The following is a 26284-nucleotide window of genomic DNA, read 5'->3' as shown; positions in this document are numbered from 1 at the left end:
GAAGTACAGCCGATGTACAAGGCTGTGTTCATTATTGGCTCACAGCAGACTGATTCCGTCATCCGCATGCAGGCGCTCTTTCACCCTTTCCCATTACGGCTTCTGTGCTGAGCAGTAAGGCCGTGTCGTCTGCTCGCTCCACTGACACATATAGAAACTTACACCTGCTAGCTGCGACTTCCCGTGCCCCGGTCCTTTCTCTGTGTCGTGATTCTGGACGAAACAAGAAATATTTGAACGTACCGTTTTTCTCTGCCCGTCTGGGCCCCCTCCCACCCCTCGAGTAAGGGCGGAGTGCCTGCCTTCACCAGACCCCAGGAGAGAACCTTTCTTCTCGCCCTAGTGAGCGGGGGCCGCAGCCCGCCCTCGCCGGGTGTGTGCAGGCCTGGACTGCACGGCCTGTGGCTGAGCCGTCTGACTTACAGCCTCTGTCTCAACAGCTCACATACCTCGCTCTGACCTCTGGCGGGCAGGCCCGAGAGCTGAAAGACTGTCTCCCGGGTTAGGCTCATCAGGTTGGTGCCAATAAAAATTTCCCTTTCTTAGATCAATTATTGATGAGTCTTCTGTCGATGCTAGCTTGGGGTATCAGAGACAACCCACCCTCCCCAGAGGACAGCTGGAGTTCACCCCTGTGAAATGGAATATTTCCGGCCACGTCAATGAACAAAGACGTCTCGGCCATCAGGGGTTTCGGCCCTCCAAACATGAATTTCTGAGTCCGGGAACAACAGAGCCTGCTATCAGCCAGTGAGCTGCCACCGCGAGCCGCCACCACTCGCTCCAGTGAGTGAAGAACTAAGGACGTATGACAGCCAATCACAGGACGCTGGCCCAGAAGGCTGAGATGCCTGTGCAAGGAGTGATTTCAGGGAGCCCAGACGCCTGCACCTGCCGTGCACAGGTGGTGCCAGCGGTAAAGAACCCCTGCCCAGCGCTGAAAGCTGCCTCTTACCACATGTGAAACATGTGACCAGTTCAAGTTCGATGCATGAAGCAGGGCACTCAAAGCCAGTTCTCTGGGACAACCCAAGGGATGGGGTGGGGAGGGAGGTGGGAGGGGGCTTCAGGACTGGGGACACGTGCACCCGTGCGTGATTCATGTGGATGTATGGCAAAAACCAGCACAGTATTGTAAAGTAATTATCCTCCAGTTAAAAGAAAGAAAACTGCCGGCCAATGCAGGAGACATAAGAGACGTGGGTTTGATCCCTGGGGTAGGAAGGTCTTCTGGAGGAGTAAATGGCTACCCATTCCAATAATCTTGCCTGGAGAATTCCATAGACAGAGGAGCCTAACAGGCTACAGTCCATGGGATCGAAAAGAGTCAGACACAACTGAAGCGACTAAGCACATACCTAGCAAAGTGCTAAATACCTTAGCTTGAGATATCTGGCATTCCTTAACTACAATAATCCTTTGCTGTTCAGACTACCACCGCTAGTTATAAACTTCTTTCCGCCCCACCCACCTCCTCAGGACAGTTCTCCCAGGATCACTTGAGATGCTGTCTCCCAGGCTTAAAGTCCTAAAAATTCCCACCAAATAAAATGTAACTCTCAACTTCGGGGTTGTGGCTATTTTTGTTTAAGTTGACACCCGACCCTGTGCTCAATACCACGGGGACTGCAGGGACTGCGGGCCCCACTGGCTCCTTGGTGCCCCCGGGGTGTTCCGGTGGGCTCTCCTCCTGGCCAACCCTCACTGCTCTTAAGGGATGATCCTGACATTTTTATTCAAGCGGTTTCTACTTGACCTGTAACCTTTCTGGGCCGGTGCATTTCCTAGTCAGGGACCCAGGAGGACGGGAAGAAGGCCCAGGGAAACAGGAGTGGCCGGTTTGTTAAGTTTTGCTTAAGTTGGGGGAAAAAAAAAGTTGCTATATGGTCTGAATAAACCCTCTGGTAGTGAAAGGACAGATTGAATTAATTCAGCTCCCAAGAACAGGGCGACCTGGGTTCAATCCCTGGATGGGGAAGATCCGCTGGAGAAGTTCCCACTCCAGTATTCTTGGGCTCAACTGGTAAAGAATCTGCCTGCACTGCGGGAGACCTGGGTTTGATATCTGGGTTGGAAAGATCCCCTGGAGAAGGGAACTGCTCCCCACTCCAGTATTCTGGCCTGGAGAATTCCAAGGACTGTATAGTTTATGGGGTCGCGGAGAGTCGGCCACGCCTGAGCGACTTTCGCTTTCACGACCAGGGACGTCTGCTCCTTCCAGCCGCAAGTGCCCCCGGGTCACTGGGAGCCCGGTGGGGGTATCCCGGAGCCCCGAGCATCCGCAGCAGTTTCTGCCAGAGAGAGAGACCCGACCCAGAAGAGAGTCAGCCGCCCTTCACCCCCGGCCCCCGGCCCCCGGCCCCCGGCCCCCGGCCCCCGGCCCCCGGCCCCCGGCCCCCGGCCCCCGGCCGGGGAGACTCCGCGGGGGTCTCGGCGCAGACCCGAGCATGCGCACTGCCTCGCCGAGATTGCTCCCGGAGCTCGGCTCACGGCTCACCGCCGACTTGGGCGCCGCGCCGCAAAGGCTCAGCAGTCCCGCGCGGACGAGGGCGCCAGCTGAGCTCAGACACTGGCACGTGTGTGCACGCCTGCGGCCTTCCCCGGGAAGTGAAGGGGCCACCCGGAGGCTCTCCCGGCCTCACTGAACTTTGTAGGCACAGAGAAAGGCGACAGAGGACAAGGTCCTTCCCTGTTGGCCTGTCTCTGGGACCCCTGCCCACAGGGTCTGCGGGACACAAGGGGGATCAGAGCTCTCCTCTTCTAAAATAGATCCCCGGGACTGGAGAGACTTCTAAATTATTAAACTTATAGAGAGCTCTCATCTTATTATTGTACCTTTTTTAATTGATATGCAAAAGCCCCCAAAGCTTCAAAACGCCCAAACAGCTTCATCTGAGGATGCTGAGAAGGGTAGTGAAAGGTAAGGGCTGTAAAAGTGCCTACGGCAAACAGAGCCCCTGACACTGACCTCACCTCTGCTCCCTCCACGCTCCCGTACTGATGCCCGTTCCAGTCTGCCGTCTGAATGGCCTTCCATCCCGAAGAAACCATTGAGTGGTCACCTTTAGAAATGGGACCACCTGAGGCTGGAGGCGAGCCTCTTCGCATCAAGGTTGGAACTGAGGGCCGTAGGTAAAGAATTTCTTAAAACCAGGTAGGATCAAGCTGGTTTTAGAAAAGGCAGAGGAACCAAAGATAAACTGCCAACATCCGCTGGATCATCGAAAAAGGAAGAGAGTTCCAGAAAAACATCTATTTCTGCTTTATTGACTATGCCAAAGCCTTTGACTGTGTGGATCACAATAAACTGTGGAAAATTCTGAAAGAGATGGGAATACCAGACCACCTGACCTGCCTCTTGAGAAACCTATATGCGGGTCAGGAAGCAACAGTTAGAACTGGACATGGAACAACAGACTGGTTCCAAATAGGAAAAGGAGTACGTCAAGGCTGTATATTGTCACCCTGCTTATTTAACTTATATGCAGAGTACATCATGAGAAACGCTGGGCTGGAAGAAGCACAAGCTGGAATCAAGATTACTGGGAAAAATATCAATAACCTCAGATATGCAGATGACACCACCCTTATGGCAGAAAGTGAAGACGAACTAAAAGCCTCTTGATGAAAGTGAAAGAGGAGAGTGAAAAAGTTGGCTTAAAGCTCAACATTCAGAAAACTAAGATCATGGCATCTGGTCCCATTACTTCGTGGAAAATAGATGGGGAAACAGTGTCAGACTTTATTTTTTGGGGCTCCAAAATCACTACAGATGGTGATTGCAGCCATGAAATTAAAAGACGCTCACTCCTTGGAAGAAAAGTTATGACCAACCTAGATAGCATAGTAAAAAGCAGAGACATTACTTTCCCAACAAAGGGCCGTCTAGTCAAGGCTATGGTTTTTCCTGTGGTCATGTATGGATGTGAGAGGTGGACTGTGAAGAAAGCTGAGCGCCAAAGAATTGATGCTTTTTAACTGTGGTGTTGGAGAAGACTCTTGAGAGTCCCTTGGACTTCAAGGAGATCCAACCAGTCAATCCTAAAGGAGATCAGTCCTGGGTGTTCTTTGGAAGGAATGATGCTGAAGCTGAAACTGCAGTACTTTGGCCACCTCATGTGAAGAGTTGACTCATTGGAAAAGACCCTGATGCTGGGAGGGATTGGGGGCAGGAGGAGAAGGGGATGACAGAGGATGAGATGGCTGGATGGCATCACTGACTCGATGAACGTGAGTTTGGATAAACTCCAGGAGATGGTGATGGACAGGGTGGCCTGGCGTGCTGTGATTCATGGGGTCGCAAAGAGTCAGACACAACTGAGCGACTGAACTGAACTGAGGATCCTCTCAGGTTTTTTTTAAAGTAGATCACCAAGATCAAAAGCCACTGGTAGGACTGAACTAAACATAGCTGATATTCAGAGCCTGGGAGGGTTTTTTTTTGCCTTCTCCACTAAGCTAGATGAGGGAAAGTGAAACATTCTAAGGCCCCTTGGACACCAAGATAAAAACAGTCCATCCTAAAGGAAATCAGCCCTCAATAATCATTGGAAAGACTGATGCCTAAGCTGAAGCTCCAATACTTTGACCAGCTGACATGAGGAGCCAGCTTATTGGGAAAAAAATGATGCTGCGGGACTGCAGGCAGAAGGGGGTGGCAGAGGATTAGATGGTCGCATGGCGTCACTGACTCCATGGACAGAAGTTAAGGGGGGGCAGAGGATCAGATGGTCGCATGGCGTCACTGACTCAGTGGACAGAGGATTAGATGGTCGCATGGCGTCACTGACTCAGTGGACAGAGGATTAGATGGTCGCATGGCATCACTGACTCAGTGGACAGAAGTTTGAGCAAACTCAGGGAGACGGTGAAGGACAGGGAAGCCTGGCGTGCTGCAGTCCATGGGGTTGCAAGGAGTCGGACACAACTGAGGGACTAAACAATAAAACGTTCCAGCAGGTGGACGGGTATGTCAGCAGGGCAAATGACACCAAAGTGCTGACATACCCGTCCACCTGCTGGAACGTTTTATTGTTTAGTCGCTCAGTTGTGTCCGACTCCTTGCCACCACCCCATTCTTTGATGAATTAAAAGAGCTGTCCTTATTTCACAAATCTAGTCTTTATAGGACTGAGATGAGGCTCCAGAAAAACTCAAAGCCCACCAATCTTTTTACCGCTCCTCAGACTTCCCTTACTTAGCTTGAGACTTAAATATATATTATATATTAATATTGTGGCCTTCAGGAAACAGAAGTTACTCCTAGAAGTTGCCTTGTTCCTCCTCTGCTTCTAAGATGTAAATGGCCCACCTGGTCTTCTCCAGAAACACTTATCTAGACCACCTTTTGAAATTGCAAATTTCAGGAAAGTAACTCTTCTCAAAAGAGAGAAACAAAAGTGGGATAGGTGACTTGAAACTTGACTTGTCAAGGAGAAGACAAGTCTTGTGTCTTTTCCATAAGTATCAGTGAAAAGACTTTCGCCATCTAAACAGGTGACCTTTATTTGTTCTATGGGGCAGAAACCCAATTTGAATCCAACTTCTTTTCTTTTTTTAGCCACACCATGAGGCTTGCAGGATCTCAGCTCCCAGACCAGGGACTGAACCCAGGCCACAGCAGGGAGAGCCTGGAATCCTAACCACTAGGCCGCCAGGGAAACCAACCTCTTTTGCAACCGATGGGTTTTGCGTTATTGTACCTGATTCACGGATGAAATTTGGGGATGCGAAGTGACGCCGAAACTCAGTCTCTGTGAGCCAGCACTGAACTGAATCTTGGAGACAAGAGTTTTAGGTGAAGCAGGAAAGTTTTATTGCTTTGCCGAGCAGAGAGGGCCACTACCGGCTAATGCCCTGAAAGCTATGACGGGTTGGGGAGGGGGGTGCACGTCATGAGGCAACCTGTAGTCAAGGGGACACAGGAAGGTTGTGTGTCCAGGAGCCCACAGGGCCCTGCTTGGTTTCAGAAGTACAGGATTTCTGTGGTATGAACCCACGTGTGTGTGTGCACTGCAGGCATGCGGTCCTGCCAAAATTAATTGGTAAAAGAGCTCTAATTGGCTAACACTCAAATGAACTTCAGGATCACATGATCCAGGATTTATTTCTGTTCTTGGCTGCCCTGGGTCTTTGTTGCTGCATGTGGGTTTTCTCCAGTTGCGGTCACTGTGGTGCGCAGGCTTCTCACCACACTGCTGGTGGTTTAGTCGCTCAGTCGTGTCCAGCTCTTTGTGACCCTATGAACTGTTGCCCACCAGCCTCCTCTGTCCATGGGATTCTTCAGGCAAGAACACTGGAGTGGGTTGCCATTTCCTTTCCAAGGGATCTACCCGACCCAGGAATTGAACTTGAGTCTTCTGCCTTTCGGGCAGATTCTTTACCCACTGAGTTTCTCATCACACGAAGTTTCTCCTGTTGTGAAGCGCAGGCTCTAGGGCGTGCATGGGCTCAGCAGTCGCAGCACACCGGCTTAGTTGCCCTGCGGCCTGTGGAATCTTCCCAAACCAGGGCTTAAACCCATGTTCCCCCCGTTAGCTGGCAGATTCTTAACCACTGGGATCACTAGGGAAGTCCCTGGGATTAATTTTTAATGAATGAAAACAAACTTGGTTTAATTACTGTATCTCTAGACTTATCGACATTAATATTTTCATTGTACTTAGGTTTCAGTTCAGTTCAGTCCCTCAGTCGTGTCCGACTCTTTGCGACCCCATGAACTGCAGTATGCCAGGCTTCCCTGTCCATCACCAACTCCTGGAGTTCACCCAAATTCATGTCCATCGAGTTGATGATACCATCCAGCCATCTCATCCTCTGTTGTCCCCTTCTTCTCCTGCCCCCAATCCCTCCCAGCATTAGAGTCTTCTCCAATGAGTCAACTCTTTGCATGAGGTAGCCAAGTACTGGAGTTTCAGCTTTAGCATCATTCCTTCCAAAGAACACCCAGGACCAATCTCCTTTAGAATGGACTGGTTGGATCTCCTTGTAGTCCAAGGGACTCTCAAGAGTCTTCTCCAACACCACAGTTCAAAAGCATCAATTCTTTGGTGCTCAGCTTTCTTCACAGTCCAACTCTCACATCCATACATGACCACTGGAAAAACCATAGCCTTGACTAGACGGCCCTTTGTTGGCAAAGTGATGTCTCTGCTTTTTACTATGCTATCTAGGTTGGTCATACCTTTCCTGCCAAGGAGTAAGTATCTTTAATTTCATGGCTGGAGTCACCATCTGTAGTGATTTTGGAGCCCCCAAAAATAAAGTCAGCCACTGTTTCCCCATCTAATTCCCATGAAATGATGGGACCAGATGCCATGATCTTAGTTTTCTGAATGTTGAGCTTTAAGCCAACTTTTTCACTCTCCTCTTTCACTTTCATCAAGAGGCTCTTTAGTTCTTCACTTTCTGCCATAAGGACTTAGGTAGGTTTACCAGAAGTCAAATTTTAAAATATGATAATTCCTGTTACAAAATTTGTCAGCAACAAAGATAACTTGAGATGATAAAACTCAAATAGGGCAGGACCCATACAAACTTTTCTTCTGGTGCACAGAGGCAGAGTCAAAGCTTGTAAGTAAATGTCAATGAAGTAAGAGCTTTTAGATGAACTCTTTAGGAGTAATCACCTTCCCTTGTGGCTCAGCTGGTAAAGAATCCGCCTGCAAGGCGGGAGACCTGGGTTCCATCCCTGGGTTGGGAAGATCCCCTGGAGAAAGGAAAGGCTACCCACTCTAGTATTCTGGCCTGGAGAATTCCATATAGTTCGTGAGGTTGCAAAGAGTCGGACACGACCCAGCGACTTTCACACACACACACACACACTTTACGAGTAATTATGTTTTAGGACTGCCTACTTGAAATGGTTTCTCCAGATTTTTGGTAACTTGAAACAGCGCAAATAAGTTAAGATGCTGGTGTGGACTGGAAAAAAAAAGTACAACTTGAAAGTTATGTTTTATTTGGTAGACAAAACTGAGGACTTAAGTCCAGGACACAGCATCTCAGCTAACCCTGAGACTGCTCTCAAGAGATAAGGGAGGAGCCAGGATACACAGGAAGTTTTGTAACAGAGGCTAGGTAGTTGGAACATCTGGTGACTCGGCAGCAGTCCGCCCGCAATGCAGGCGAGCCCGAGGTCAGCTGGCCCTGATGGGAAGGGCGTGACTGACCCGCTGACCTCTCCACAGCCCGGGCTCCCTGACCCTCTGCCCCCAGGGGTCTGGGTAAAGGGCAAAGCTGGAGCCTGTGGCCCAGAGGGGAGAGTTGGGGCGCTTGGGCCACAGGCCGTCTTTCCGGCGGGGCGGGGCAGACGGAAGGCAAGTCTGCGCGGTGAGGAGCTCTCTCGTACAGCAGCGCCCTCCCTCCCCGGGCCGTGGGCTGGAGCCCCAGATCCGCCCAGCCCGAGGTCCGGCCCGAGGCTGGCTGGAGCCTAAGGGCGCTAAGAACCGCCCCCCTCAGCACCCACCAAGCAGGGCCGACTCCCTTTCAGATGGGGCTCCCACCGCCTGGAAGGGCACTTAAGCTCGGGCCCCGGGGGTGCTCCCTGAGACTGGCCAGGAGCCCGCAGGCCGGCCGTGTGGCGCGCAGGACCCTCCGCAGCGCGCCCCCTCCCCCGAGGCCGCCAAGGCGAAGGCTCGGACAGGACAAGCTCCCCCCGTGTCCGCAGCAGCTGGGGCAGCGCCAGGCCCGCAGCGGGGGGCGCGCGCGGACGCGCTGGACGGGCGCGGGCTGGACCCTAGCCGCTCCGGCTTGCCGAAGACTCCCGACCAACACAGCCTGCGGGACCCGGGTCGCGGCCGCCCTCGGGCGCCCGTCCCGCGGGGAGGGGGCCGGTTCGCGCGGCCGCGCCCGCCGGCCACTCCACACCCTGGCCTAGCGGCGCCGACGCCAGGCCGCCGTGCCCACGCCCCCATGACGTCATCTTCCGCGACCCAGGAGGCCCGGCCGCAGGCGCCGCCATGTTACCTTACGGCCGCCGCCGAGAGGACCTCGCGCCGCCACGAAGCTACTCACTGAGGCCGGTGACGTCACCGCAGAGCGTTGGGCGGGCGCCGCCATGTTTCCGTACGGACGCCGGCATGAGGACCTCGCGCCTCGCCGAGGCCCCGCCCTCCGGTGACGTCACCACGGCGCGCCGGGCGGGCGCCGCCATGTTGAGGGTCCTCGCCGCGGGCGCGTAGGTGTCCTCATAAGATGCCGGCTCGGCGGCGCTCGGCTTTTTCCCCCCCAAGATGGCGTCCATGCGGGAGAGCGACACGGGCCTGTGGCTGCACAACAAGCTGGGGGCCACGGACGAGCTGTGGGCGCCGCCCAGCATCGCGTCCCTGCTCACGGCCGCGGTCATCGACAACATCCGCCTCTGCTTCCACGGCCTCTCGTCGGCCGTGAAGCTCAAGCTGCTGCTCGGGACGCTGCACCTCCCGCGCCGCACGGTGGACGAGGTGAGGCGGGCGGCGGTGCGGACGCGAGACCCCGGCGCTCGCGGCCCCCCTCGCGCGCAGCCGCCTCTCCCCTCCGCTCGCGCCCCTCGTACCCTCTGCCGCCCGGGCCGCGCCCCCTCCTCGGCCCTCCCCGCGCTGGAGGGGCTCGGGCGCCGGCCTCCGTCCCTCAGCTTCTGGGGTCTCCGCCCGGTTGGGTCACCTGGCCCTCCGGGGTCTTGCCACGCGCTCGCGTTTTTCGCTTCGTTCTCCTCAGTGGGTCTGTCCTTTTTTTTTTTTCTTTTTTTCTCCTCCTTAACGGTACATTATGTCACTTTTTGCGCAAAATACGGAGTTTTTCAAAACGGTGAGCACTGTCCTCGTTCACACGCCCTCCGGCTCCCGTCTCAGCGCCTCTGCCGCTCCCGTAGTTCGCGGTGGTTTCCTGCCCCGTCGTGTACGGGACGTCTGCCGCGTCCCGTCAGTTCAGTCGCTCAGGCGTGTCCGACTCTTTGCGACCCCATGGACTGCAGCACCCCAGGCCTCCCCGTGCACCACCAGTTTACTCAGACTCGTAGGTGATGCCATCCAGCCGTCTCAAACTCTGTCGTCCCCTCTCCTCCTGCCCCCAATCCCTCCCGGCATCAGGGTCTTTTCCAGTGAGTCAGATCTTCGCGTTAGGTGGCCACAGTATCGGAGCCTCAGCATCCACCGTGCACAGGAGCGCACATTGGTCGGTTGACCGAGCCACACGGCAACCCGCCTGTCCCCCTCACGCTGCTTAAGGAGCAGAAGAAGGCTGCGTCCGGAGCCCCCTGCCCCTCCGCGCGCTGCCTTGGGAGGGGACCGCTTCCCCGCCCCGCTTTGCGACGTGTCGGTTGGCTGTGCCTTTTCCAGCCGTCCAGTTGGGTTTCCCCTGCTTTGAGCTGGACGTCACGGTGTGGAGTCGGGTGTTTTGAGTGAGGGGTGTGGGTGTGTCTGTCTGCTTCCGCGGTTTAGTTCTCACCGCCGGATCGTTCCGTCCCCTTAGTGCGCGTGTGCTTGAGCACCTTTTCCCGCATGGGTTCAGTGTTCTTTTTTGTGACTTGTCTGTCCAAACGTTGTTTTCCCCATTGTGGTTTTTTCATTGTCTTGTAGGAGCTTTTAAAAGTTTGTTTGTGTGTGGGTGCAGCAGGTAGCTGGTAGGGTCTTAGTTCCGTTCCTCCTGCAGTGCAGGCTTGGAGTCCTAACCACACCCACAGGGAGTTCCCACTTTGTAGGAGTTTTTTTAAAACATAAAATTTGAATATTAATCTTTTTTCCCACTAATTTATGTTACAAGTGTCTCCCAGTTGTGTCTTGACCTAGCTTTCTTCGCGGAGTCTTTGGATCCTAGAAGCTCTTAGCTGTAACTAGGCAGCTGTGCTTCTCTTAGGATATGCTTGTGGGGGGCTCCCTGGTGTCTGGTTTTGCCTTTCACTTCTGCAAAGCATTTCTTTGGTGCAGAGCCCTCCAGGAACCTGGCCTAGGGTGCGTGGAAGTTTGCACCACCACCCCACCCTCCACCAACCTATTTATTAACCACACTTGTCCTGAGTTCACAGCCAAACTTTAAGAAAAAGCGATTTTGGGCTTAGGCCATTTTGCCATCTAAGCCTGGCCACAAAGTTTGCCCTTGAGCAGGTCTTAGTAATTAATGATCTTAAGGGAAGTGAGAGAAGGCAGGAGCAAAGGAAAAGCAGTCAAGGGACTGTTGTTCAGTCACGCAGTTGTGTCCGACTCTTTCCGACCCATGGACTGCAGCACGCCAGGCCTCCCTGTCCCTCACCATCTTCCAGAGCTTGCTCAAACTCATGACCATGGAGTCTGTGGTGCCATCCAACCATCATCCTCTGTCATCCCCTTCTCCCGCCTTCAGTCCTTCCCAACATCAGGGTCTTTTCCAGTGAGTCAGTTCTTCACATCAGGTGGCCAAAGTATTGGAGTTTCAGCTTCATCATCAGTCCTTCCAATGAATATTCAGGACTGATCTCCTTTAGGATGGACTAATTTGATCTCCTTGCTGTCCAAGGGACTCTCGAGAGTCTGGTCCAGCACCGCAGTTTAAAAGCATCAATCCTTTGGTGCTCAGCTTTCTTTATGCTCCAGCTCTCACATCCATGCATGACCACTGGGAAAACCATAGCCTTGACTGTATGGACCTTTGTCAGCAAAGTGATGTCTCTGCAGTCAAGAAAACGTAGTTGCCATAAAACAAGAGTCCTAGTTCTTCCTCAAGGGATATTCATAACAATCTGATACCTGTCTTTGAGTTCTGCAAGAACTAAGGCCCCCACCCAGGTAGAGGATGCAGTGATAGTCTTGACCCCTGGGACTCAGTCAACTAAGCCCTTTCATGAATATGCAGGTAACCTCGCTTAGGGTAGCTTTCTCCTCACTTGCTGCAAGTAATGAATCCCTCCTCTCCCACCTTTTAGCTTGGTTGTGTCTCTTGGCTCAGTGCCAACCAGGAAGTGACCCGGTTTTGTTAGCAGTTATGGGAAGGGTGAACGTGAACGAATGAAGGTTTTTATTGTCTGCTGACATGTTGGTTGCCACATTTACAAAGTAGCATTAACTTTGTAATTAACTGGCTTCCCTGAGGTAAGCCCGGCTTGGTCATTGTATGTGTAGGGCTGTGCCATCCTCATGGCTTCCCAGGCAGTGCGGTGGTGAAGAACCTGCCTCCAGTACAGGACACACTAGAGGTGTGGGTTTGATGCCTGGGTCGGGAAGACCCCCTGGAGAAGGAAATGGCAACCCACTCCAGTGTTTTTGCCGGAGAACCCCGTGGGCAGAGGAGCCTGGCGGCTGCAGTGCACAGGGCTGCAGAGAGTCGGACGTGACTGAGCGCAGCGCAGCGCAGTGCTTGTGGCCCTGACGCTTTGTGTAGGAATTTTGTGTCAGTGTTCATGGGTGAGATTAACCTCCAGTTTTACTCGCCTGGGCGGTCTTCGTTAGATACTGGTATTGAATTTCTTTTTTTTTTTTTTGGGGGGGTCTTTGGAACCTCGTCGTCTGATTTCTTGTACTTCTCTCAGTGTGTGGATTTATTTGTCGACGTGTCTGAACTTCCAATTTTGTGGAGACTGCCAGGCCAGGGACCCCCCATGTCTTGTTTTCTGAATTTCTTTATAAATGCGGTGGTGATACGGCTTCTGTTTTCCTCTCTTTTAGAAATTTTGTTTAATAGTGGAATTATTTCTTCCTAAATGTTTGGTAGAACTTAAGTAATAAGCCAGCTAGGGGGCTGGATTTTCCCTGTGGGAAGATATTTGAGTATTGATGTTTGGTTTGATGTTCTTCTTAACTTTTCTGGATGCTGTATGTTTTCTAGTGGTTTGGCAGTTTGTGTTAAAACTGCGGCCTTGTTAGCATACAGTGGACGACAGCCCTTTTCATCTTGGAATGTTAGAAGCACGCGCACTGAGGTTTCCTCCCCTGGGTTCCCCCGGGGTTCATCTCAGCAGATGTTTGTCAGCCTCAGGAGACTTTGCCAAGTACCACCTTTTGACTTTGTTCATTGTTCTGTTATCTGTTCATTTTCTGTTCGCTAATCTTGGTTATTTCTTTTTTTTTAAGGTTTGTTTACTGATGCATTTTATTTTTTGGCTGTGGTGGGTCTTGTTGCTGCGCTCGGGCTTTTTCTGGCTGCGTGGAGAGGCGGCTCCTCTCCAGTGTGGCGGAGAGGAGTGTGGCCCACAGGTTCAGTCATCCCTCGGCGTGAGGGCTCTTCCCGGACCAGGGATCAAGCTGGTGCCGCTGCGTTGCAAGGTGGGCTCTTAACCACTCGACCCCAGAGGAGCCCATGTTCACTAATTCTTGTCCTTTGATTATTTCCTTCCTTTACTTGGTGTTTATGTTGCTCCTTTTCTGGTCTCTTAGTGTAGACACTGACCTCATTTCTCAGCCACTTTCCTTTTCTAAAATGCCCGTGTTAGGTCGGGTTTTCCTCTCTTACGTCTTTGGCTGTGCCCACAACTGTTGATGGTGTCATCATCACCAAGGCACACTATCTTGTAACTTCTACGATGATTTCCTCACTGATCTCTTTGTAATTTAAAATGTTTTTTAATTTTTGTACATTAGAGGGAGAGAGGTTTTACTTATGTTTTTACTAGTAATTTCTAGCTGGGATGAGTGCTTGTCAGAGAATATAGTCTGTGTTATTTCAGTCATTTGAAATGTAAGATTTGCTTAATGGCAAAATATATGGTCAGTTTTCATAAGCATGGCGAGTGAGTTTGAGAGGCATTTTTTTCATCTAGTTTTGCGACCCATTGCCCAGTATGTATTCAGTAGGTCAGATTTGTTTACTTGTCCGTATCAGTGGGTATGCTTCTCTCTGTTGTCTCCTATGATTATACACCTGCCCGGTTTTATCGGCCTCTGCTTTCTGCGCTGTGACGCGCTGAGCGCCGTGCCTGTTGCCTTGTGAGTGGGCCGCAGGTCCCTGGGTGAAGGCCTCTGTGGCCGGCAATGCTGTGTCTGTGTTTTGGTCCAGCATTGACAGAAGTGTACCAGCTTTCTTTGTTGGTTCCTCTGTGGTTTACTCTTGGATTTTGCCTGGCATTAGAAGAAATTGTAATGAAAAATTTACTTAGCTGGACTGAAAGAACTAGGCCTTTCTGGATAATTTACTTTTCTGAAAGGCATTTTCATTTATATACTTAGTGTTAAACTTTTTATTCCAAAACATCCTAATTTACTCGGCTGTCTCAGTTACTTCTCTTCAGTTATGTCAGGGTCTGATACCTTCGGGGATAGCTTTCTGCTACTTTTTTATGTGGGACCATAGATGAAGGGACACCAGATAGCTGGGCTGTGTGTGCTCCACCCTGATGGCAGAAAGGGAAGAGACACTGAAGAGCGTCTTGATGAACGTGGAAGAGGAAACTGAAAAGGCTGGCTTAAAACTCGGCATTCAAAAAGCCAAGATCATGGCATCTGACCCCATCTCTTCCTGACAGATAGGTGGGGAGACACTGGGAACAATGACAGATTGTACTTTCCTGGCCTCCAACATCACTGTGGACTATGATTACAGTTATGAAATTAAAAGACACTTGCTCCTTGGAAGGAAAGCTATGACAAACCTAGACAGCGTATTAAAAAGAAAAGACATCACTTTGCCAACAAAGGTCCCTCTAGTCAAGGCTATGGCTTTTCCAGTGGTCATGTATGGATGTGAGAGTTGGACTATAAAGAAAGCTGAGCGCAGAAGAATTGATGCTTTTGAACTGTGGTGTTGGAGAAGACTCTTGAGAGTCCCTTGGACTGCAAGGAGATCCAACCAGTCCATCCTAAAGGAGATCAGTCCTGGGTGTTCACTGGAAGGATTGATGCTGAAGCTCCAACACTTTGGCCACCTGGTGTGAAGAGCCGATTCACTGGAAAAGACTGATGCTAGGAAAGACTGAAAGAGAAGGAAGAAGCGGGCGGCAGAGATGAGATGGTTCAGTAGCATCACTGCCTCAGTGGACATGGGTTTGAGCAAACTCTGGGACATGGTGAGGGACAGGGAGGCCTGGTGTGCTGCAGTCCTTGAGTTTGCCAAGAGTCAGACATGACTGAGGCCCTGAACAGCAGCACGTGTCCCACGCTGGGTCAGGGTTCTCCAGAGAAACGGCCGACAGGACGCCCGTGTGCGCCGTGTGTGCACTCTGTGCACACGCTCAGCTGTGTCCGACTCCCTGCGGCCCCACCGACTACAGCCCGCCAGGCTCCTCTGTCCGTGGGATTCTCCAGCAAGAATCCTGGAGTGGGTTGCCATGCCCCACTCCAGGGGATCTTCCCAACCCAGAGATTGAACCCTGAGTTTCCTGCATCTCTTGCATTGCAGGCAGATTCTTTACCATGGATCCATCAGGGAAGCCTTATGTGTACCTATATATGCCATGTAGAGGGGGAGAGAGAAAGAGGTCCTGGCTTTATTAAAAGGAGTTGGCTTATGACAGCCTCCTGAAAAGGCCCAGGATCTGCAGCCAGCAAGTTTGAGAACAGTCTGAAAAACCAGCAGGCCAGAGAAGGGCCAATATCTCAGTAAAGTCCCAGGGTTGGGAAAGATCAGTCTCAGCTTAGTACTCAGGCTGGAGGAGTTCGATCTACTAGCCTGTCTGCTCTGTTCAGGTCTTCAGTTGATTGAATGAGGGGCAGCCACGCTGGGGAGGGCGGTCCCCCTCACTCCCTGCAATTCCTGGGTTGATCTGATACAGGCACACCCTCAGACACATCCAGAACAGCTTTGGATCCCTTGGCCCAGGCATGTGAGCGTAAACATTATACGCGGCATCTGCTCCAGCTTGTGTTTCTTAATGAAATCTTCAAACCAGTCCACGTGTTTTGTGATGTATCTGTTTCTCTTTAAAGCTAAGTAAACCAAATAGGAAAAGGAGTACGTCAAGGCTATATATTGTCACCCTGCTTATTTAACTTATACGCAGAGTACATCATGAGAAACACTGGGCTGGAAGAAGCACAAGCTGGAATCAAAATTGCTGGGAGAAATATCAGTAACCTCAGATATGCAGATGACACCACCCTTATGGCAGAAAGTGAAGAAGAACTAAAAAGCCTCTTGATGAAAGTGAAAGAGGAGAGAGAAAAAGTTGGCTTAAAGCTCAACATTCAGAAAACTAAGATCATGGCATCTGGTCCCATCACTTCGTGGGAAATAGATGGTGAAACAGTGGGAACAGTGTCAGACTTTATTTTTGGGGCTCCAAAATCACTGCAGATGGTGACTGCGGCCATGAAATTAAAAGACGCTCACTCCTTGGAAGGAAAGTTATGACAAACCTAGATAGCATATTGAAAAGCAGACATTACTTTGCCAACAAAGGTTCGTCTAGTCAAGGCTGTGGTTTTTCCTGTGGTCATGTATGGATGTGAGAGTTGGACTGTGAAGAAGGCTGAGCGCCGAAGAATTGATGCTTTTGAACTGTGGTGTTGGAGGAGACTCTTGAGAGTCCCTTGGACTGCAAGGAGATCCAACCAGTCCATCCTAAAGGAGACCAGTCCTGGGATTTCTTTGGAAGGACTGATGCTGAAGCTGAAACTCCAATACTTCAGCCACCTCACGCGAAGAGTTGACTCATTGGAAAAGACCCTGATGCTGGGAGGGATTGGAGGCAGGAGGAGAAGGGGACACAGAGGATGAGATGGCTGGATGGCATCGCTTACTTGATGGACATGAGTTTGGGTGAACTCTGGGAGTTGGTGATGGACAGGGTGGCCTGGCGTGCTGCGATTCATGGGGTCATGAAGAGTCAAACATGACTGAGTGACTGAACTGAACCGAAACAAGAGTTCTTAACTGATGCCAGGGAGGTAGAAAAGGTAGTCTGACGACCCGGTATTTTAGGTTTATTCATTGAGGTGGGTACGGAAGTGATTTAGGGCCCCTTCCTCTAAGAATTTTGAAATTGGTTCAGGAAGTCAGAAAGACATCAGGAGGCAGTGTCCATAGGTGTCTGGCTAACTGCCAAGTGTCAAAAAGCATAAATACTGACTTCATGATGTTTTAGCTGAATTTGAAAGGGCTTTGAGGAAACGAGATGCTTCTGCTAATAAAACCAGGGATGGCTCTTATTGCCACCATAGGAGGTTTGAGGGATGGTTTTAGGGATGACTGAGATAATGCTTTAAATCGTAAAGTTATCCCGCTTGCAAGACTTCCGTGGGATCCCTGTAATCCCCGCTGTGCGTCGCCTTCCAGCCCAGGTGGCAACAGACCGCGACCCAGGGCTCCTTAGTTACCATGCACACCTGGCTGCAGCCACAGAGGCCGCGAGGCGCCCCCCGGCTCAGGGCCCCCCGGCTGTGCACCCGAGCCCGCCTCTGGAAAGCTGCGGGTGGGAGGCACCGCCTGGTGTGCCTTTGCGGGCCTCTGGCCACGTGTGCCGCCTTCTCGGGTGTCTGCTTTGTTCGTTACCCTTAGTAACGCTTGCCTGTGTTTCTGCCGTCCTGTTGTGGGTCTGCGGGGGCTCTTTGTGCATTTTGACGTTAAACGCTGCTGGGTTTGAACGCTACAAATCTGCCATCTTGCTACCGCCTGCTATATGTTCCATTTGCTCATCACTTAGGTACCCAAATTAAAAGACACTCCTTGGAAGGAAAGTTATGACCAACCTAGATAGCATATTGAAAAGCAGAGACATTACTTTGCCAACAAAGGTCCGTCTAGTCAAGGCTATGGTTTTTCCTGTGGTCGTGTATGGATGTGAGAGTTGGACTGTGAAGAAAGCTGAGCACTGAAGAATTGATGCTCTGGCGAGGGCCTTGGGCCTGTGCTCCTGGGGCCGCAGCGGCCCCTGCCCCGCCCTCCCCCATGGGGAACTGTCTGCTTCTGCATTTATTTTACACTTCTTTTATTTGAATGAGGCCGAGTATCCTTTGCAATTTTAAATCATTTTTCTAATGGTAAAGTTTTAAAAATTGGCATGTAGAATCAGTCTCCTTGTTTGTTCTTTATGTATAGTAGAGACGTCTATACAATATAACAAGTGTGTGTGTGTTTAATTGCCTGTGATAGGAATTACAAATTTTTTTTTCCACTCAGTGTGACATTTCTCTTGATTTCATTTATGGGATTGGATTTTTTTGTGTAATGTTTCATAGAAAAAATACTTAAGTGGTAAACTTCAAGCTTTTGTCTTTTATGGCTCCTCAGTTTAGAATCGTAACTCCAGAGGACTTGCTCTCACCAGTCACACAAAAGAGAGACTTCTGTGGTCCTTCCAGGGCCTTTACGTCTCATTTCTCAAATTGAAATGCGATTCGTTTGAAGTTTATCTGGGAATACAGTGAGAGGTGAAGGCCGTGTCTAACCCACATGGCATTTATAACTGTGGCACCTGGCAGGACTGATCTTTCTTGTGTTAGCTTCTTTTACAACTTCTTACTTGTATTGCTTTTCTCACAGGAAGTTAGAATCAGACTGTAGTTTTGTGAAGGAAATATTCCTGCAGCTTGAGTGGGGTCCCCCGGACTTAGAGGTTACTGAAGGACAGCGCCCATCCATACGGTACTGGGGGCACCACGCACTTCGTCTCTGTCGTCCATTCCGGCTCTGGGGGCTCCTGGCCATTGGAGGGCATCCTTAGACATTGCGTGATGCCTTAAGTCTGTTTCTTGGTATGGTCTTCTTATTGCTTTTGTTACCTCCTGTTGTCTTGCCGTGTCTAAACTCATTTCTCTGCTTTATCTCCTCATTTCGTAGAGTTTAAAAGTTCTTGGCACTGTAAGTGGTCAGAGACGCCGTGTGCTCGGTGGGGGTGTACCCCGTGGACACTGGTGTTTTCCGCCCTTTGCTCTTCCCGTGTGACTCTGGCTGCCCCTCTCCTGGTTCCTCCCTGACTGTGACTCCACTGGACTGAAGCAGGCGCTTGCGAGTGTGGCTCTTCCAGGAGCTCCGTGTCGGGGGGCCGGGCCGAGGACCGTCCTTGCCCCTGCCGGCTTCCTCTCCACAGAGCCCAGCTCTGTCGGCCCAGAACTGACACCTGGGCACATGACGCCCAGCCAGGTCGGGGACACGCCGCCTCCAGGCGGGATCCCAGGTGTGCTGCCAGCTTTGGGGACGGCTGCGGCCCCCTGTTCTTTGCTCATAGTTTTTCAGACTGAGATACTCAGGTTAGATTCACTCTTGAAACGCATAGACCAGTGCTTTGAGTGCCTCACCGCGCTCTCTGAGGCCAGAACATTTGTGTAGCCCGGAGGAGGCGACCCCAAGCCCCTCAGTCTGCCCTGCCACCTGCAGCCCTGGGACCGCCGTCCGCCTCCCGCGCCTACGGGGTAACCTGTCCTGGTGTGTGACCTGCGCAGAACCGCGCGGCGTGTGCGCTCAAGTCTGGCTGCTTTCACAGAGCTTTCGTGGTTCGCCCATGTTACCGTGTGTGTCCTTCAGCTGCCAGACCAGAGTTCCCTTGTGCGGATGAAGCTTTCATCAGATGATGGCCTTGGAGTCGCTGCTGCTCTGGGGGTGTTATGAATACAGCTGTCTGCCTGCAAATTTGGGAGGACGGGTGTCTCCAGTCTCTGGGTCTGTGCCCCAGCATGGAGCTGCTGGCCCTCATGCTCCGCGGGGGCTGTCTTTTTCTTTAATTTTGGTTGTGCCTTGTGGCCTGTGGGATCTCGGTTCCCTGGGCAGGGGCTGAACCCGGCCCTCCACAGTGAGAGCGTGGCCTCCTCGCGGAAGGCCTCCAAGGGGCCCTGTGTCGGTCTTCTTGAGGAGCGGCCACGTGGTTCTCCAAACGCTGCGCCATGTGCCTGGCCCACTGCCCCGGCCCCTTCTTGTGATCCTGGGCCCGGGTGCGGGGCGGCCACCCTGCCATCTGCCTGCCTGGGTTTCACGGTCCTGACGGTGCCCAGGGCCCAGCCTGCCTGTGGAGCCCCTGGTGAGCCAGGGGTGTGAGTCGGGGTGTTCTTGTTGTGCATTTTATATAGATTTAGTTTGTCACAGACACGTTCTTACCGTCTAACTCATTCTGGTAAGTGACAGATAAGTGTTTTTCGTTTCATAGCTTTTGTTTTTAACGGAGGAAAGAGTGAAGCTCAGCTAAATCAAAGGGGGAGGGTAGCAGACGCCGTAACAGCCCCACCACCAGCGTTAAATGAAAAAAGGACGCTTACCATTTAGTCACACGGCGAGAGAACACGTTTCCGGGTATTTCAGGGTGCAGCCCTTGAGAGCTGGGTCAGCTGGCCCTCGACCCTGCCCGCGGCCAGCAGGAGGGACCGGTGTCCGGCACCAAGGCTGGGCCTCGTGCCCTGAGCCCCGGACGCCGGCAGACAGTCAGGCGTGCTGGACGGGGGCTGGGCCCAGGTGGGAGGGCCCCCTGTTCCCGAGGGCCGTGCCAGGGGGTTCGGTCTGCGGGGTGGGGCCAGGGGGCCGGGCGAGTCCGGCTCTGTCTGGGCCCCAAGCTGCAGGGAGTGGGGACACTCAGCCGCTGGCTGCCTGGGGAGGTGGCTGGGGCCTCAGCAGACGCGGCCACAGCCCAGGCCCAGGCCCCTGTCACCGGGGCCTCGGGAGGGCAGCCTCCCCAGGTGCTGCTCCATCCCAGGAGCCCAGTTGTGGCCTCGGCCCGGGCCTCCTGGCAGCCCTTGCCCGCTCCCTGCCCGCCAGGACCGCGCTCCACCACCTACCCTGGCCAGCTCCCTCAACTGCTGCCCAGTCTGCCAGCTCCTGTTCCGTCTGCCGCGCGCTGGGAGGCCCCCTTGAGGCTGGCCCCTCAGCGCCCCCAGGAGCCCTGCAGGTCTGACGCGGGCCCACGTGTGAGAAGGCGAGGCGCTCAGAGGCCCAGCTCGGCGCCTGCCCTCAGACCCTCGCGGGCAGCACGGGGTGGGCCCAGACGCGCCTGTGCTGTCTCGCAGATGAAGGGCGCACTCACGGAGATCATCCAGCTCGCCAGCCTGGACTCGGACCCCTGGGTGCTCATGGTGGCTGACATCCTGAAGTCCTTTCCTGACTCCGGGGCCCTTAACCTGGACCTGGAAGAGCAGAACCCCAACGTCCAAGACATCTTAGGGGAGCTCAGAGAGAAGGGTAGGGCGGGCGTGTGGTCTGCGGGGGAGGGGGGCCTGCCCTGACAGCGCTCCTGAGGTGATTGTCGGTCTCCCCCTCCCCGGCTCGGGCGCCGTGTGACCTGTCCTCACCCCGCACAGCCCTCCCCTCAGCTCCGGGCAGGCTGTACCCCGGAGCCTGGGTGCTCCCTGGCACCGGCTGGCCGCTTCTGAGTGTGTGCTGAGAACACCTGCGACGCATCTGTTTAGAACACGAACTCCAAACCACTTAGGCACTGTTTGCAAATGGACAGGAGAACACACGGAGGCGGGAGGCCTGTTCCTCCCCGAACCCCTCTAGTTTGGAGAACGAGCACCGCAGCCCTGGAAAGGCGGGCCCGTGCCCCGGGGCTGCTGCAGGGTCGGCGGCCTGGGCGTCCGGGGTGGCTGCCCGCCCCTGCTTCCAGCCCTGAGGTGGCCGCTCCCGCTCTGAGCCTTGCGCTTGCTCAGTGGCCGCCCCAGAGCACCGGAGCCCACACCCGGGTGTCTGTGTCCTGGGGCCCAGCTCGTCCAGGCTCCCGGCAGCTCCAGGCCCTCCCGGGTGTGCTCTCCGGTGGGAGGGGCCCGCTCTGTCTGCAGCCCTGGGGAGATTCGGAGTGCTCCCCGGGGCCGGGAGCGTGGGGCCGTCTGCTTTCTGCTTTCCCCGGGCCTTGCTCTTGAGCTCTCGCCCCCAGCTTACACGCGGGCCAGGACACGGCCTGGGTGCTGCTCCCGGGACCAGGGGCCAGCGGGGCCCAGGGGCGTCCCCCAACAGGGTGGGCGGGGGAGACCCGGGACGGCCGCGGGCGCCCTCTGCTTGCTCTGGGCGTGAGGACGCCAGCTGTGCTGGGCCAGGGGCTCTGGCCTTCAAGCCGCTCCCAGGGGATTCTGGGGCCTTTGGGCCCAGGTCAGTGGCCCTGACTGCTGGGTGAGGGCAGGCGTGCGGTCAGCGGGTACTTGTTCTCTGTTTTGAGTTCAAAGCAGAAGCTCCACGAACATAAATAGGAAACTGCGCCTCTACATTGGCTGTGGAAATGGGGCCTGCGTGCGGAGGTGCGCCTCCTGACACGCCGGCTCTCCGAGCAGTGAACGAGTGTGAGGCGTCCGCCATGCTCCCACTGGAGTGCCAGTACCTGAACAAAAACGCCCTGACGACACTCGCGGGCCCCCTCACCCCCCCGGTGAAGCACTTTCAGCTGAAACGGAAGCCGAAGAGCGCCACGCTGAGGGCCGAGCTGCTGCAGAAGTGTGAGTGCCGGGCCTCTGTCGGCCGGGGCTGGGGGCGCCCGGGACGCTGGGGCCGGGGCTGCCCTGCGCAGCCAGGCCTGGGAGGTCCTGCAGGCTTCGGGAGACTGGCTTGCTGGCACACGATGCCTTTTGTCCCACGTTAGTAGTTTTTGTTCTGAGGTTCCTTCAGGTTTTACGGTTCCTAATTGTCTTTTAAAGACAGTGTTCTACATAGCTTTTTCTATTAGAAATTCATTGATTCTGGGCTAAACTGCATGTTCTAAAAATCTCCGTAGAAACTTGCTAGTTTTCAGGTGAAAGTATTTATAATCTTTGTTCCAAAAACGATGTCTGAACCAGCTGAATCACACAGGTGATGAGACAGTTACTCCCTTAACTGTTCTGGAGTTGCAAATGGCCTGAATTTGACTATAAAGATGTTTGGTCATTTTCTTAAACGTTTCCCTAAGTAGCAGCTATAAAATGTACGTAGAAGGTGCTTGTTGGAAAAGAGGCTAGGATATTGATTCTTTTGACCGATAGCAGATTTTAAGTGGTTCTGGTATTGGTGTCGCTAAGTGTGTAAGTGGCCTGTTTTCAAAGAATCAGATAAAGCGCCGCCACCGTGGCTCCCCTGGGCAGCACCCGGGGTCCGCAGTGGTCTGCAGCCTCGTGGAGCTGGGGCCTCGACCCCGCTCCCCAACCAGGGAGGAGCCCCCGCTGTCTGCTCCCCTGTGAGCCCACGGTCAGAGGCGCCGCCCTGGGAGCGCTGACACAGCCCTTGTCTTCTAGCCACCGAGACAGCCCAGCAGCTCAAGAGGAGCGCGGGCGTGCCCTTCCACGCCAAAGGCCGGGGGCTGCTCCGCAAGATGGACACCACGAGTAAGGCCGCCACCCGGGGCGGGGGGTCTGGGAAGGCGCGGCCGTCTGCAGCCGACAGGGTCCTGCCGTGTGGACTGGGGGGCTCTTCCGCCCTGCCAAGGAGGGACCTGGCTGGCCCGGGACGGCCCGGCTTCTCCGTGCGAAGTTCCAACGGCCCCCCGGCCTCCCTCGGGGCTGGAGCTCCCCTTGCGCTGTCTGCCTGGCCCGGCGGGGGGCTAGTCCATAGGCGGGGGTCGGAGAGGGCAGTAGCCTGCTGCAGGGGGCCCGCCCCGCGGCCCCGTCCTCCTCTCCAGCCCGGGCGGGCCTGACCTCCACAGGGGCTTGGGGGCTCCCCGCTGCGCCTGCTGAGGACCCGCGAGCCGCGGTGTGGGTGCTGGGCCGGACCCAGTGGCGGGAAGGCACCGTCCCTCCTGCGTCAGGGACCCCGCGGGGGGTGGGGGCGGTGCTGGTGCAGCTGGGACGGCCCCGCCCTGGGGTCTGCATGCCCCCTGCCCTCACAGATACCCTAGGACCCTGGGGGCATGGAGGAGGGTTCGGGGACTCGTCAGGCAGCGCCTGAAGCTCCTGACAGCCGCCCTCCTCCCCCCGCCCCAGCTCCACTCAAAGGCATCCCGAAGCAGGCGCCCTTCAGGAGCCCCACCGCCCCCAGCGTCTTCAGCCCCGCCGGGAACCGCACGCCCATTCCGCCGTCCAGGACGCCCCTGCGGAAGGAGAGGGGTGTGAAGGTGGGCACAGGCCCCGCGCAGCTCCGGGCTGGCCTGGTGCGCCTTCGCCAAGGCTGAGGGGCTTCTGTCTGTCTGCAGCTCCTGGACATCTCCGAGCTGGATGTGGTTGGCGCCGGCCGGGAGGCCAAGAGGCGCAGGAGGGCCCTGGGTGCGTACTCGGCCGCCTGTGCCCACGGGCGGCCTCATCTCCCGAGACCGGCCCGGCTGCCCCTCGAGGCAGCCGTGTCTTTGGGGGTCCGTCGCCCAGGCTGGGGGTGCTGAGGCCGTGCTCTGCCCGCAGACACAGAGGCGGTGGAGAAGCCCGCCAAGGAGGAGACGGTCGTGGAGAATGCCACCCCCGACTACGCGGCCGGCCTGGTGTCCACGCAGGTAGGGCTGCGGGCCCTGGGTGGCGGAGCGGGTCCTCTGTCTTAGCGATAGCCGCTGGGGCGTGTCCACGGGGACACACGCAGGAGAATGGGGGCCTAGGGGGCCCTGGTGTGGACACGGGCCCAGAGTGGGGGGCTCCTCGGCGTCCCCTCAGTCCCGCGGCACGGCCAGTTAGCCTCACAGGAGGGCGTCCCTGCGCCGAGGCCCCCCTGCTGTGGGGGCCGCACAGGCGGGTACCCGGTGTCGCCTTGTCCATCGGTCTCCTCCGGGGAGCGTTGCAGAGCTGTGTGTTCTCACGGTCTTGAAAGGACTGGGTTTTCCTTTTATCACATGCTTGTGGTAAGAAAAGCATCGTTGGATTCTTTCCTCAAAGATGGCTCGGTTGGGGGCGGGGGGCGGGGGGGGGGTTGTTCCTGACCAGACGGGACGGCCCGGCCAGGCCCCCAGCCCACGGGGAGGCTCCAGGCTGGGGGTCAGGCCCTGAGGGGTCAGGGCCCAGGGCTCCTCTGGGAGGAACGTGGCCTCTGTCTTCCAGAAACTCGGGTCTCTGAATAGTGAGCCCGCGCTGCCCTCCACGAGCTACCTGCCAGCGACGCCCAGCGTGGTCCCGGCCTCGTCCTACGTCCCCAGCTCTGAGACGCCGCCAGGTGAGCGGCCCGCCGCCCTTCCCCGGGACCTGCGGCTCGCTTTGGGGGCAGGGGGCTGGGCCGTGGACCAGAGCACGTCCACTTCTCGTTCAGGGGCTGGACGCAGAGTGGGGGATCTCGGGCCTCAGCAGGCTCCGCTCTGCTCGCAGCCCCATCTTCGCGGGACGCCAGCCTGCAGGCCAGCCGCCCCCCCGAGGAGCCCGGCGCGCCGAGTCCGGCGCTCCCGGCGCAGTTTAAGCAGCGCGCGCCCCTGTACAACAGCGGGCCCAGTCCCGCGGCGCCCCCACCCGCCGCGCCCCCCTCGCCCCTGACGCCCACCACGCCCCCAGCCGCCGCCCCTGCGGCCCAGACGCCTCCGGTGGCCATGGTGGCCCCCCAGGCCCAGCAGCCCCCCGCCCAGCAGCAGCCCAAGAAGAACCTGTCGCTCACGGTAGGTTGGGGGGCTGGGGTGCTGACGGCGCCCGGGGAGGGGGGACCCAGTGCCCACACCAGCCTCCACGCAGAGGGAGCAGATGTTCGCGGCGCAGGAGATGTTCAAGACGGCCAACAAGGTCACGCGGCCAGAGAAGGCGCTCATCCTGGGCTTCATGGCGGGCTCCCGAGGTGGGTCGGGGTGGGGGGGGGGGCCAGGCCCTGCGGGGGGGGTTGGGGGGCGGGGCCAGGCCCTGCGGTGGTTGGGGGGCGGGCCCGGCGGGTGGGGGCGGGGCCCGGGTCCTGTGAGGGTGGGGGCGGGGCCGGCCCTGTGGCCCCGGGTCCCCGCCCAGCGGCCCCCGCCCGCCCCCACAGAGAACCCGTGCCAGGAGCAGGGCGACGTGATCCAGATCAAGCTGAGCGAGCACACGGAGGACCTGCCCAAGTCGGACGGCCAGGGCAGCACCACCATGCTGGTGGACACGGTGTTCGAGATGAACTACGCCACCGGCCAGTGGACGCGCTTCAAGAAGTACAAGCCCATGGCCAACGTGTCCTAGGGCCGCCGGGCGCGTCCCCGCCCACTTACGCTTTAGATCCGGTTTCTCTGGGGCGTCCTGGACTTGTTTTCTAAATTTTAATATGGGTCCTTTTTGTGTGATTTAAGACACTTTTGGATTCAGTATTACATTTTTGAATGTTAAACTTAGCCAAAAAAAAGTTGTAACTTCTTAATCTTGGCCACAGCTCCTCCTGTTAGACTTGGACCTTTTCTCAGTTTTTCTTGAGTCCCGCTGACCTGCAGGGCTTTCCTGCTCGGGCGGCGCGGCCCCTGCGCGGCTGAGGGTCAAAGGTACCGCCCGTGGTGGTTGAGCGGGGGGTGGGGGGGGGGCGGGGGGCCCGGCCCGGGACCCAGGGTGGGCAGTGCTCACGCCCGCAGGCTTTGTACTTGCCTTTTCTACAGCTGTGAGCGTGTAAGACCAGTCCTTGGGTACCTGTTTTCATTGTAAAGACCACCTAATTAAAGTTTAGCTTTTCTAAAGAACCA

At 55.4% G+C, this 26284-nt stretch overlaps 2 protein-coding genes across 5 annotated transcripts in view; one reads left to right on the top strand and one right to left on the bottom strand.

Moving 5' to 3' along the window:
* The window catches only part of NICOL1 (NELL2 interacting cell ontogeny regulator 1), a 21327-nt gene extending 11456 nt beyond the window's left edge, over positions 1–9871 (bottom strand). The window contains exon 1 of the mRNA XM_086404508.1: positions 9643–9871. The gene's annotated coding sequence lies outside the window, so the exon portion shown is untranslated. The remainder of the gene's footprint in view (positions 1–9642) is intronic.
* Positions 9139–26284, top strand: NELFA (negative elongation factor complex member A). Of its 4 annotated transcripts, none has more exons than XR_015165064.1 (11): positions 9139–9443; positions 20808–20979; positions 22062–22223; positions 22995–23084; positions 23679–23809; positions 23888–23957; positions 24090–24178; positions 24714–24825; positions 24919–25255; positions 25329–25428; positions 25612–26284. XR_015165064.1 is itself a non-coding variant. In XM_086404503.1 (11 exons), exons 1-11 carry the CDS (start codon positions 9234–9236, stop codon positions 25794–25796), a joined length of 1602 nt encoding a protein of 533 aa, XP_086260629.1. In that variant the 5' UTR covers positions 9139–9233; the 3' UTR covers positions 25797–26284. The 4 variants fall into 4 exon arrangements, 3 of the variants coding, with proteins under 3 accessions (XP_086260629.1, XP_086260628.1, XP_086260630.1); XM_086404503.1 differs by having other exon boundaries at positions 24975–25255; XM_086404502.1 differs by having other exon boundaries at positions 24957–25255.

The sequence above is a fragment of the Bos grunniens genome, chromosome 6 (genome assembly GCF_055505025.1).
Source record: "Bos grunniens cultivar Pamir isolate PY7600 chromosome 6, Bosgru_T2T1.0, whole genome shotgun sequence".
Taxonomy (NCBI): Eukaryota; Metazoa; Chordata; class Mammalia; order Artiodactyla; family Bovidae; genus Bos; species Bos grunniens.
This window is presented reverse-complemented; position numbering and strand designations above follow the sequence as displayed.

Bases quoted from the DNA above. Each gene is read 5' to 3' on its own strand.
- NELFA (XM_086404504.1), top strand. From the start codon at position 12,846: ATGTTAGAAGCACGCGCACTGAGGTTTCCTCCCCTGGGTTCCCCCGGG. The intron at 24,179-24,713 runs GTAGGGCTGCGG...TCTGTCTTCCAG, and splicing joins CCGGCCTGGTGTCCACGCAG to AAACTCGGGTCTCTGAATAG. The intron at 24,826-24,974 runs GTGAGCGGCCCG...CTCTGCTCGCAG, and splicing joins CAGCTCTGAGACGCCGCCAG to CCCCATCTTCGCGGGACGCC.